The 12,512-nt window shown below is 34.3% G+C and overlaps 1 protein-coding gene across 2 annotated transcripts in view; it reads right to left on the reverse strand.

Annotated features, from left to right (window-relative positions):
* Positions 1 to 374: 374 nt before the first annotated feature.
* FGD6 (FYVE, RhoGEF and PH domain containing 6) overlaps positions 375 to 12,512 on the reverse strand; it is a 95,886-nt gene continuing 83,748 nt past the window's right edge. Inside the window, exons 15-21 of one of the 2 annotated variants that reach the window (XM_011365904.2) lie at positions 10,902 to 11,004; positions 10,492 to 10,638; positions 9,394 to 9,496; positions 7,548 to 7,675; positions 3,565 to 3,693; positions 2,598 to 2,746; positions 375 to 564 (exon numbers count right to left, since the gene is read on the reverse strand). In XM_011365904.2, coding sequence (XP_011364206.1) covers positions 528 to 564; positions 2,598 to 2,746; positions 3,565 to 3,693; positions 7,548 to 7,675; positions 9,394 to 9,496; positions 10,492 to 10,638; positions 10,902 to 11,004 — 796 coding nt within the window. In that variant the 3' untranslated portion in view covers positions 375 to 527. The remainder of the gene's footprint in view (positions 565 to 2,597; positions 2,747 to 3,564; positions 3,694 to 7,547; positions 7,676 to 9,393; positions 9,497 to 10,491; positions 10,639 to 10,901; positions 11,005 to 12,512) is intronic. The other variant, XM_023533967.1, reaches the window with a different exon arrangement.

Here is a 12,512-nt window from a genome sequence, read left to right on the forward strand (position 1 = left end):
GTAGAAGTTGGCCATGTGTTTTTCCATTAAAAGATACAAAACTTCATCTTAGTTTATTGATTCAAAGACATGCACTTTTGTTATCAGCAGTTTTAGAATAATAATTTCTAAACCAAACACTGCATGGAAACTTGCTCCTTGATGTGTGTTTTTTATTTACAAAGACTTGCCACTCGTGAGAATGTTATTACAATGTAACACTATAAAACACATTAAGAAAACAATGGACTATACGATATTAAGATACGTTTTCCGGTTTCTAATGAAAAGGTACTTTAGAATTCAGTGTGAATTTCAGAAACAGCTCTATTAAGTAAACATCAAAATTTTAATAAATAACATACATGAAAAAACAAACGTTTAAAAAAAATTACCTTATACCTAACAAAATAATTTCTTCTACTTGATGAAGATTTTGGCTGGATTTATCTTGGCAGTGTTCATTTACAAAATTTTTGTACTGCATTTACTCCATTATGATGAAATTCAACCCTTTTGGAATCACAGAAGAGATGAAACCAATAGTGCTACAATATTGTGCCTTCCTGAAATGCTTCTATCCACCTATTAGTAAGAGAAATTTGTTAGATTTGTAAATATAATCATCCTATGTGTTAAGACAATATAGATAATAGCTGTGCCTGTGAATCCAATTACCCTAACAGTATATTTAAGATTTTTCCTATAGCAAACTAGAATTCTGTATATATGGAACTATCCTTTATTTGGTAATTTGGCCAAAAATATGGCCTGAAAAGTGTATTGCTTATTTCTCTGAGGCATGAGGAAGGGGCCATTTCATGGAAAAGCTCTATGAAGTCCCAATGATCTCATTTAACTGGTTTTGGAAGTGGAAATATCTTCAGAGGCCTTTATTTCAACCCTCTTTCTGCTTTTAGGGACAGTAGCTCTCTCTCTGTCTGCTCCCTTAACCAGAGATCCCTCAGGCATCCATAGTATAGACCTGTACTAAAATTTTCAGTGATAGGGAATCTAGCATTTAATCTACCTCCAGGTGATCAAAATTTTGCATGCAATATAAAAGTGCCTCACAGTTTCACACACGTCTTTCCAAAATCCTTTAGTCTCAAAGTTTTATCTGACAATACACTCAGCTGCAGTTATCCAGAGGACACTTGGAGGTAGTACTTCCCCACTAGTGTAACTGTTTCTGAACTTACTAGGAACATTTGAAGTCACTCAATTTAATTAGTAAAAACAGCCTATAACAGATTTGGTTCATATTTGAAGAACAGAATTTCAAAAATTTAAATTTAAAATGCAAATGGCATATAAATTATACCATAAGAAGGCTTTTAAAAAGCCCAAATTTTCCTTTGAAATGAACCCATTTGAATATTCTGTAATGTGCAAAAAAGCAACCCATTTGATATTAATAACCTTAAAGAGAAACTTACAATTTAGCCTGTATTAATAATTACAAGTAAGCTGATTCCCTTCACTTAACTACATTTAATTCTATCTTTCTAGCTTTCAACTTAAAAATATAAGCAAAAGATGTATATTCAAAAGCAGTAACGTTTATCAGTTTGCTGATGAATACAGATGCAAATGATGAGAAGTATAATATCTAACAGAAAATTAGGGCAATTATTATTTTATCTAAGTAATTTTTACAGAAAAAAAATAGTTAAGTGACATAATTTAAAAATATTTTTCAGTACCCAAAAGGAATTATTTGGAGTAATAGCTATCGAGTGCTGGATATCCTAACACAGACTGGAAACAATAAGTCTTAAAGACTGTAACATTGCACCTGACATATGTAATTCTGGTAATTCTAACTGCCTTAAGAAATGACAAATCTTGCTTACTTAAAGCAGTCTTTTTTTTCCCCTTCTTTTTGCACTTTTAAGCCTATTCAGAAATCATGAGCACCTTTTAATGAAAACAAAAATGTGTATTTTACAAAGCCAAAATAAAAATAAAATGGAAAAGGTGAACTGAATGAACTGTTTTGTTCAGAAAAGACCTCGATTTCAGAGAGATGCTTCTCTGTTAAGCAACCTCATGACATCTAAATAAATATTCTTGTTGGAATTTTGAAGAGACTTGTTTCAGCCTTTACCCATCTAAAATATCTATTTCCTTCTACTCATCACTGGAAACAGCATGGGAGCCTCTTAATATGTTTGACCTTTATCCCAAAGAAGTAAGTTAGCAGGCAGCTGTTTAAACTCCTGCTGTTCCCTGGCACAATGGAATCATTGGATTGCCAAATCCTGGAATGTTTCAAGAGAAGATTCTTACCCTCACTGAAGGAGAGGTCAAATACCTCAGCTTCCCTTCCTTTCAGCAGAGCAGCATCATGCTGCTTCCTCAGAGGTCATATGTACGTAAAATATTTTGGACAGAACTACCTATTTTCTTTCCCCTTGCGCCTCCTGAAAATATTCCAGATACTCTTGCCTGACGTTAGAAGCAATTCTAAAGAGTTTGAATAAAATCCTTCCAATCTGGATCGCTGACTTAAATTCTTAGTTGCTCCATGCATAAAAGGTTATCTTAAAATCAATCATTTAAAGTAAGAACTCAAACTTTCATGTATAAAAGACAAATATGTCTAAATTACTTACTTCTGAGCTGTGTGAGCATCATCTGCTTTGAATACATAAAACACCATGCTTTTGTGAAGTAACTGAAATACTCTAGACTCTGAATTCTCATCTTTGACTTGAGTGACAGTGAATCCTAGTAAAGGTTGACTCTCCAAAGCTGCCACATCCTAATTTAAAATGACATAAAGGACGAAGGGTTTTAAAATTGATACAAAATTCAGATTTGCAAACTCTTGATTTATATAGCTCCAATTTAATTTCACATGCACATATTTAAAACTGATAACTCTAGCAACTCATTGATTTCTCATTTATTCAACAATATTTATTGCGCCACCTCCTTCCTACCCACCCCAGGAACCAGACACTATGCTAGACAGTTTTCAATGTGTTCACATCCATTGAATTTCACATTATATTTCCCTGCAACCACAGGAGGTAGGTAATTATATTACTTTCATTTTATGGATGCAGAAAATGTAGCTCAGAAAGGCAGGTGATTTACTCCAGCCCCACTAAGGAAAAGCTTGGACCCTAGAGCAGTGGTTTTTCATAGGATGTTAGAACATAAAGTGATCACATAGGAGAGATGGTAGTTTTAAACAGCCAGAAAGTGTTTATAACCCAAAGGAAATCTAGCTTATCTATGCTGATGTTTCATCAATATAATCTGGGGATACTCAAGGAGTTGTCATCCAAGAGAGCTTGGCAGAAAAGATAAGAACCTCTGCCTTTAGTGAAGTAAACAGTAGTCAGGTGACATCCACAAAACCTTTCATTTTAATACTATGAAAAACTAATCTTTTTGAGTAAGAGCTCTCTAGAAAAAACAAAGACATTGCTCATATTAAAAATAACAGCAACATCTCCTCTTCTAAAAGCAAAGCCAAAACATACAAAAAACAGATTAAATACTGTAATTGTCTCCAGTTGGCATTACAAAACAAGACCCCCAAATTACTCATCTTTAGATTTCTGATCTTACCTCACTTGCAGCATATGTGTATAGCACTTTATTTTTTATGACAAACCAGAAGTGTTTCCAAGGTTTTTTATTACCCTTTGATCTGTACAAATAGCCACTCATAGAAGAATCTTCTGTGTTTGCTGATACCTAGATAAAAAAAAAAAACCCATACAGTATTTAATGGTTTTCAGACAAAAAGAAAATTTTAAATAACAGAATTGCTTTTAATCACTGATTTTGAAAGCAATAACCATAATAATGTTTCAATTTGTTTATTTTCAAAGTCTGCTACTGTACAAATTGAATACTTGCCATTATTACCATGAGCATAAAAACGCTTTTTTACAGAAGCAGTTCTAGAATTTTACCTAGTTTACATGTTTATGTTTCTTTGTGGGTTTGCATGTATTTCTGGGTTGCCAGAAGAAGAAAAATAATTCCAAAAGTCAAAAATGCTTTTTTAAAACTGCATTTTGGGGCATCTATATGGTTTATTGCTCTTATTCTGGGGTATTAGAGAAAATTACTTATAACTTTATTTCTGTCCCTTAAATAACTTTTTGGACTTCTAAAAACTGTACCAACAGAAAAGTAAACAGAAAATTCTATTATTAAAAGTAAATAGAAAATTCTATTAATGGTGATTTTAAAGATCTGTTTCTGCTCCTCAAATTTTGGTCTGAAAGCAGCTTACTTCATAAAAGGCTGAAAATGTTTCAATCTCTAGGCACAAATATAATAAACTTTAGTGATTATAATCTGTCAATTGAAACTTTTCTGATTTTTTTCTTTAACAAGTAACAAAAGAGATATAAAAAGTCAAGTTTAAGAACTGCCTTATCAGTGGTATGGTGAAAGGACTCTTAAGTGGCTCCCATGACTCCTGCCTCTGATAGTCACTGCTGTACAACCTCTTCCCCTTGAGTGTGGGTGGAGCCTATGACTTGTTCCTAACCAAGAGAATATGGTGAAGGTAATGGGATGTCACTCCCATGACTGCTAGGTTATATAAGACTCCATCTAGTGGATAGTTCTAGAGACTTTCTTCCATGTTCACTTTGAAGAAGTAAACAGCCATCTTGGGAGGACCGTGTGGCAAGGAGCTGAGGACAACCTCCAGGCAAAAGCCAGTAAGAAGCCAGGGTCTTCCGTCTTACAATTGCAAGGAAATGAATTCTGCCAACAACCTGAGTGAGGATGAAAGCAGACTCTTCCCTAGTCAGTCTCCAGATGAGAACTCAACACTGGCCGACACCATGATTGTGGCCCTACGGAGATCCTAGCTAAGCTATGCCTGGACTGCTGAGATAATGTGTTGTTTTAAGCTACCAAGTTTGTGATAATTTGTTACGCAGCACTAGAAAACTAACACTGGTGGGCTCTATGAATTTTAAAATTATATCTTAATCATGTAGTATTAATTTCATATAAATTTCATGAAAAGGATGCTATATTGTTTCATGGAAAATTTAATATCTAATCTTAAATTAGAAATATTAAGTGCAAGTAAATTTGTATAAAGAAATAACATCCTTGTATAAAATTACCAAATAATTTATTTAAAAAATTAGAATGTTTACATTCAAATGAGATTTCACTTAAAATGTAGTTACATTGGGATACTCCTATGTACTTAATGTAAGTGTTGTGATCATTGTTCAAAACATTTTGTACATTATTCTTTGGGAGCATTTTAGAATTAGTTTATCAGCCATACAAGAAAATTAAGCACAATATTGAATAGCCATGCATAATCCTCTATTATCTTCTTAAAAATAAAATTGGTATTAACTAGCTTATTCACCTGATGCATGAAATTTTCCTTCCAATGATCTGATTGTTTAAAAATAAATTAGATCCAACTCAAGAGACAGAGCCTGCTATTACTGATGGTCTGAGGCTCTGAATGTAATTCAAAGAGGAGTTTCTAAAAATGTATTGAACATTATTAGAATAAGAATGCAATTTCTCAATCTCTCAAAAAGTTAAACATAGAATTACCATATGACCAAGCAATTCTACTCCTAGCTACATAACCAAGCCAAATGAAAACATATGTCCACATGGAAATTGGTACATAAATGTTCATAGCATTGTTATTCGTAATAGTCAAAAGGTGGAAAGGACCCAAATGCCCATCAACAGATGAATGGATAAATTGTAGTCTATACATACCATGGAGAAGTATTAAGACATAAAAAGAAACAGCATACTGATATGTGCCATACCTTTAATGAACCTTGAAAACACTGTGCTAAGTAAAAGAAGCCAGATATAAAAGGTCGCATATTGTATGATTCCTTTTATATGATATACCCAAAATAAGAACATATATAGAGACATAAAGTAGATTGGTGGTTCCCAGGGGGTGGAGAAAGGGGTGGAGGGAGACTGATTGCTTAATGGGAACAGGGTGTTTTTATGGGGTGATGAAAAAGTTTTGAAAGCAGAACTACATGGTAGTTAGACAACATTGTGAATACTCTAAATACCACTGAACTGTATACTTTAAGTTGATTAATTATGTTACGTGAACTTCACCTCAATTAAAAAAAAGACAAAAGAACTCAGCTTCCTAAGGAGAATACTTTGACTTTTACAGCACTTAATGGAACAAATTAATTTCCCCAGTCTGACTAAAAAGGAGCAAAGTAGTGGTTCTCTTAACTTAACTATACATCTAAATCATCAAGAAGGCTTGTAAAAATTTCAGATTCTGTAGGCCTTAGGTGAGGCCTAATAATTCAAATTTCTAATAAGTTCTCAGGTGATGCTGCTGCTGCTGCTCTGAAGGACACTTTGACAACTAGTGGAGTAGAAGAAATGGCTGCAGTCAGGAAGCAGAGGTTTGAAAGTGAAGGTCTGTTTGTGTAGTTGAGTGGAAAGACGTACGAAATGGGACTGGAGTTAGGCTGAGTCTGGACTATAAAGAGATCTGTAACCAATGCTGTGGAATTTAGACTGAAGAGGGGAGCAAATGTAAGGATTATATTTATAAACTGTGACATCAGCATGGAGAGGTGGAAAATTAGAAAACTGAAAACGATTTCAATTAATGAAGAACCTTAAGGTTCTAAATATCGATTTAGATTCAGGAATGAGTGATGCAAGAGTTCAGAAGTACTCAGTAAACTGGCTTAACCAGTTTCATATGAAACTTGGCAATTAGGACTTTAAGTCCTATTCTTATTATTTCATGAGATTGGCTAAAAATCACCTCTTAGTATTTCAATTGCCATGATAGAATACACTCAGCTTTACATAAGAAACATGATCTTGGTCAAGTTTTTTAGAGTTGTTTACTTCTATACTCTGTGACAGAACACTTCTACAGTAACCAAACAAGAAAACAGAATTTAAAAGTCTACTCTGCTTCTGCCGGCCATAAAACTAGCATAGGTGAAACTAATTAATAAACTAATTAAACCAGGAGTGGCCAGAAAGGCAGGGCTGTCTGATCTCTCACATTGGGTGAACACTTGAATTTGAGGAACTGGGATGGGGTATCAGTGATGTCTGTGGATTATGCCACTGATAGGTCTAACTTTCAGGCTATTATCACTCTAAAAATTTTCTTTTAAGTTTAAAGGAAAGACAATCTATTAGTGATATCTTCTGTATATAACCAACCAATGGCTACAAATAACTTGTGCAGATCAATAAATGCTAATAAAATGCCCAAAATATTCTATAGACTTCTTCCCTCTGGTAAGGGGTCTCCTCGAAGTAATTTTTAAAATTCATGTGTATCCAAGTTATCTTTATTTTCTGTCATTGTTACAAAGTGTTCTCTAAAATTCAGAGTCATTTTATAAATGACTAGCTCATATGGGAGACCAAGCAAGATAAAGAGGCATCAGCCACACCCATTACCAGTGTTAAAATGCATGTCATAATAGTAGCAGGAAATGACATCTTCCTTTATGAAAGAAAAACAGTGTATTATATGCATATGAATAATTCAGCCTCTATCAAGTTGCAAGTTTAATGGAAACACTTACTTCTTTGAGAGCAGCTGGGATTTTTTTCTGTTTCCTCCCTGATGGAATACTATGTAAGACTGATGATAAAGCACTTGAAGGAGATTTATGATTTCCAGGAGATCCGATCTTAGGAGAGTTCTGGTGATCTAAAGAAATCAGGTACACTTATGAAGCCAATGGTAGCTATTCTGCAATTCAATTTAACTCAAGTCAATAAACATTACTGCATACAATAACAATGTAAGGATATAGAATTCCCTGGGTAAGAAAGATGGGTGGCCAGAAGTTGAGTGGGAGGAAGATGTTCCACTGTCTCTGACTTTATACTTTTTCAACACCCTTTTGTGCCTTTAGAATTCTGAAACATATTACTACCAACTTAAAAAGTACTACCAACTTAAAAAAATAAATTTAAAAAAACTTCTGGCTTAAAAAAAATCTAACCATATCATTTAGTATCTAGATTCATGGCCAAATAATAATATTACAATGAACAAAGTGCTAGAAAAAGCACTGTAAGTCAACATGAAGAAGGAATTAATTTTGACTGCAGAGGCTCAGGAAAAGCTTGGAAGAGAATGAGATGTTTGAGTTGGCCGTTAAGGTATAAAGAAGAGTTTGCCAAACAAAAAAAAGGAAGGACGCTCCATGAAGAGAGGTCAGCATGAGCAAAAGCAGAGAGGTATGAAATTAGGTCATCTATTTGGAGAAGAATGAGGCTGGGGGACAAAAGGCCAATTCTAAGGAGACTGGACTGTTGTTTAGGCAGTGGGACATCAAAGGCCTTTCAGGCTAAGGAGTGACATGAGCAGATTGAACTTAGAAAAATAAATCTGGCAGTAGGGAGAAAGGATTTGCAGCAGCGAAACCTGTTAGGGAATTATTACAGTAGTCCAGGTGAAAGATAATGAAGGCCTTATTAGAGCTGAGATGAGGAAATCAAGAGAAGGACAGAGAGGTTTTCAAAGAAATTTAAGATTTACTGACCAAATGGGTGTTGATGATATGGGAGGAGGATTCAAAAGTGAATTTTGAATGTTTGAACCCTACATTATACACCCAGCAAGCAAAGGAAGAAATATAAAGGCTGGCAAAGGATTAGGTAGATGTGTCTTCTTGGAAAATGTACTTAGACAATAACAAACTATACAGATTCTGAAATAGCATGTCATCTAGTTTTATTCACTTAGATATTCTCGTTTGCTGATGAAAAGCTATTCTTCGTGGAAATGAAAAATAATCTTTTTAAAATTCAGATCCTATAAGTTTCAGGAATTTAACTAAAGATCTCTTCCCAAAATAGGGACTCGAGCAATACTGCTATCTGCATTCATCTTAATTGCAGAGATGGATACCTGTGAATGATAGGTAGATATGTCATTCTGTATTTGGTGAGAAGCTAAACATTTAGATATATAATAAACCCTCACTAAATCAGTCCAAATGATTAGAATTAGCTTAACAAAACGCTACCCAGTATATTTCCATAGAAAATTACTTTACAAATAGATAAAAATGATTTGTAATGAACAAATAATTATGAAACTAGAAACTTAAAACTTACTTGAAAGTTAAAGTTATCTTGTAACTATTTTAAACATTCCATACTATAAATTCACTTCTACAGTTAGTATTCTTAGCAAAACTGTTTTCAAAGTAAAAATAATTTCAGTCCAACCTCTCTTGGAAATACCACAAAATATAAGTCAGGAGAGCTTAACTGAGTTAAGAAAGCAAAATACTCAATATTTTGAGATGAATATCACCAATCATATTGCTAATGTATCTAAGATGATCCAGAAAGTTGTTCGAAAGTATATGGAAAATAAAGGAATTTTTGGTTAAATCTTTACTTAAAAATTACCTAATTTCTGCAGTTCTTGGAAACAATGTTCGCATACTCTTGCTGGTTGATTTTTCAGGTAATCTAAGCCATACTTATTTGATGAACAAGCTTGGCATACAATCTGAAAACACATGGGGATTATTTAATTTAAATAACCTTTGTATCCAAACCACCAGGTATGTTATAATTTATAGTGCTGTCTACTTTTCAAAACTCTTTTATAGACATTGAATCTCAATAACAACTCTATGGAATTCAGGCATATAATGAACTCACACACAATACCACACCGGAAGATGTAGAGGCCACGCATTATTACTGAGTACTTACTACATAAAATAATGCACTAAAGAATTAATGTGTGCAAAATGTTTGAACTGTGCCTGGCGTGCAGTAAGTCTTGTGTTAGCTGTATTGTCATCATTATCATAGTGGTCATTGTCATCATCACTGCTATAACGATGACCACTTCTGCTGTGCCTCTACCAAGTGTCTAGCCGTGTACTAAATGCTCTCTAAGACCTCATTTAATCTTTACAGTAACTCTCTGATGTCACTGTTACTATGCTCATTTTACTAATGAGGTCATGAACACTTAGAAATACCACTAGTGATAACTTCAACACTGAAAGTGCCCCTATTAAATACAGCAGGTCCTTGAATGACATCATTTTATTATAACGTTGATGAGATGTCACTGGAACTTAACTCTGGGTTATATCAATTAGCCTGTGGCAAAACCGGTTTCATTATATGTTGATTTCCTTAAAGCTGCAGAACCTATCGATGTTAAGTGAGAACTTCTGTACTTAGTATCTAGATAAATGTAGTTTAGATAATTATCTGTAAATGTGAGGGTCTATTAATTGTGAATTTGTTAGCTTTTTTATTTTAATGAAAATTGCCTATTATTGATATACTAAAGTAATCCTAAGGTAGGAGGGGGTAACTTCCCAAACAAGAGTGTTCCCTGCCTAAATATTTAGGGAAACTACCATTCATGATTCAGTATCCCTTCCCGCCTTCAGTGGTTTACAAGGGGAAATAAGCTTCCTCACTATGTACAGCCCAGAGCTATTAAAAATCACAATGGAGACGGGTGTTATCCTCTCCAACCTTTCCACAGGCCCGGCAGTGGTGTCGTCTCCAGGTCAGAGTAAATTCACTTGTGCAGATCATACACATTGTGGCTCTGGTATCAGGAATCCAGATAGGAGCCTTTGATCCAAGGGGACTGACTTCCTCTTTAATTTCTGAGTCCGCCTGTGGAAGAATGACTTCTGATTATCTCCATGCACTTTCTACAATGAGGTTTTATAACTAGAAAAAAAAAATATGAATATGCTACATGCTATCATAGACCTGCAAGGAGACATTAACAGGATAAATATTTAGCTCTGAAATTACACATACCCTCCAACCCTTCTGTGAAACACATATTGCTTTTCTAAAACCCTGGGAAAAGTTTCTTTAAGGAAAAAAGTGAAATAGATTGAAAAAAAGAAGGAGGAGGAAAAAGATAATACCTCGTCAAGACTCCGACTAGGACAGAATGTGATTCTTTTCTTGGCATACTCTTCTATTGACCTGGAAATCGCTTCTAGCCATTCATCCCTTTCTGTGGCAGAACTGTTGGGGGCAAAAGAAGTTTCCATCAACCAGATGTCAGCTCTTATTCTTTGCCTTTTTCTTTCTTCTTTTCTTTCTCCCATGGCAACAGATTTCACCCCCCTCCAACAACGCTGCTCACAGGCAGCAACTCTGAGGTTTATGTGCACAAATAATCAGAGCAGGCATTAGGGAACATATGGCATTTTAGCAAATACAATGCTCTTTTCCTTTCCAAACGTCCTGCTTTACACTGAATGGCTTCTGAAGTCTCCTAACTTTGGAAGTATTTTTGTTTGGTTTAAGGGCTTATTCACACGATTATTAATTATGATTATATAACCAAGGTATTTCCTGAGATGCAATCCTAGAATTTAAAATATTCCAAGGAATCAAGTTTCAAACCCAAATTTATAGCATAGAATACTAAATATTTTTAGGTTACTAACTACTACTAAAATTTCCTAGAAAGGGCAGTGGGTTAAGAAAACATTTTTGGTATCATAAACAGATGTTTAAAGAGTGGTTAACAAGGGACACAGCATGTAGTTGTTAGGGTGCCTTTACCTAAAAAGCTCATCACATTTCCTGTCCTACCCTCGGTTCACGAGGAGCTATGACTCAAATCTAGATGAAAACGGGCTAAATAGGAGGAAAGCCTATTCAGAAAAAGAGATTCTTGTTCTGCTTTTGTACAACCACAGCTCCTCCCAAAAAACTTCTGTAGTGACTCCAGATTATCACTGGTATCAGCACATTTTGTTTTGTATATTCAAGAGGGAGTGGCACATTTTAGTGTTTGTGTGTGTGTGTGTGTGTGCGCACGCGTGCACCCACGCAAATGTGTAGAGAGACACAGAGAACTGAGTCATTTAAAACTCTATCATAATAAAATGAAATCCATCATTATAATGGAAATGTGATTGTGTAAGAAAATGTGTATTTTTCTTGGAGAAGCATACCAAAGTATGAAGGAGTGAAATGACCTGATATCTGTAATTTGTTTTGAAATACTTTAGAAAACAGAAAAATATGTGACAGAATAGTCTTGATAATTTGAGTTTGTGTGACTGAATATACAGTTTGATTATATATTATTCACTCTAATTTTAAGTATATTTGAACTTCTATGCCAAAATGTTTTATTAATAAAAGTTTATATAAAAAAGTAAGTAAAAGAAAATTATGTTTCACACTGAATAAGACACTGAGAGCATGGGTATGGGTGTGGTTTTGGAACTCTTAAATGATATTTTTTTAAAATAAAAAATTCTATCATAAATAATGTTATGAATAGGCATATTTTGTTGCATTTGAATGAACCCACACAAGGCCAAGAAGATACTAAAACACCACTTGTCTTCCCCATTATAATCATTCTCACAAATGTACCTTCTCTCTGAATGACCGAAGTGCCATTTAGAATTTACACTCATATTAAAAGGTAGAAATCCAGTTTACAAATAAAAATTTTAAACTAGTATATTTCCAGAATTTGCATTATATACCAAGAACAAAATAAAATAGAA

This window comes from Pteropus vampyrus, unplaced genomic scaffold (genome assembly GCF_000151845.1).
Source record: "Pteropus vampyrus isolate Shadow unplaced genomic scaffold, Pvam_2.0 Scaffold116, whole genome shotgun sequence".
In the NCBI taxonomy this organism is placed as follows: Eukaryota; Metazoa; Chordata; class Mammalia; order Chiroptera; family Pteropodidae; genus Pteropus; species Pteropus vampyrus.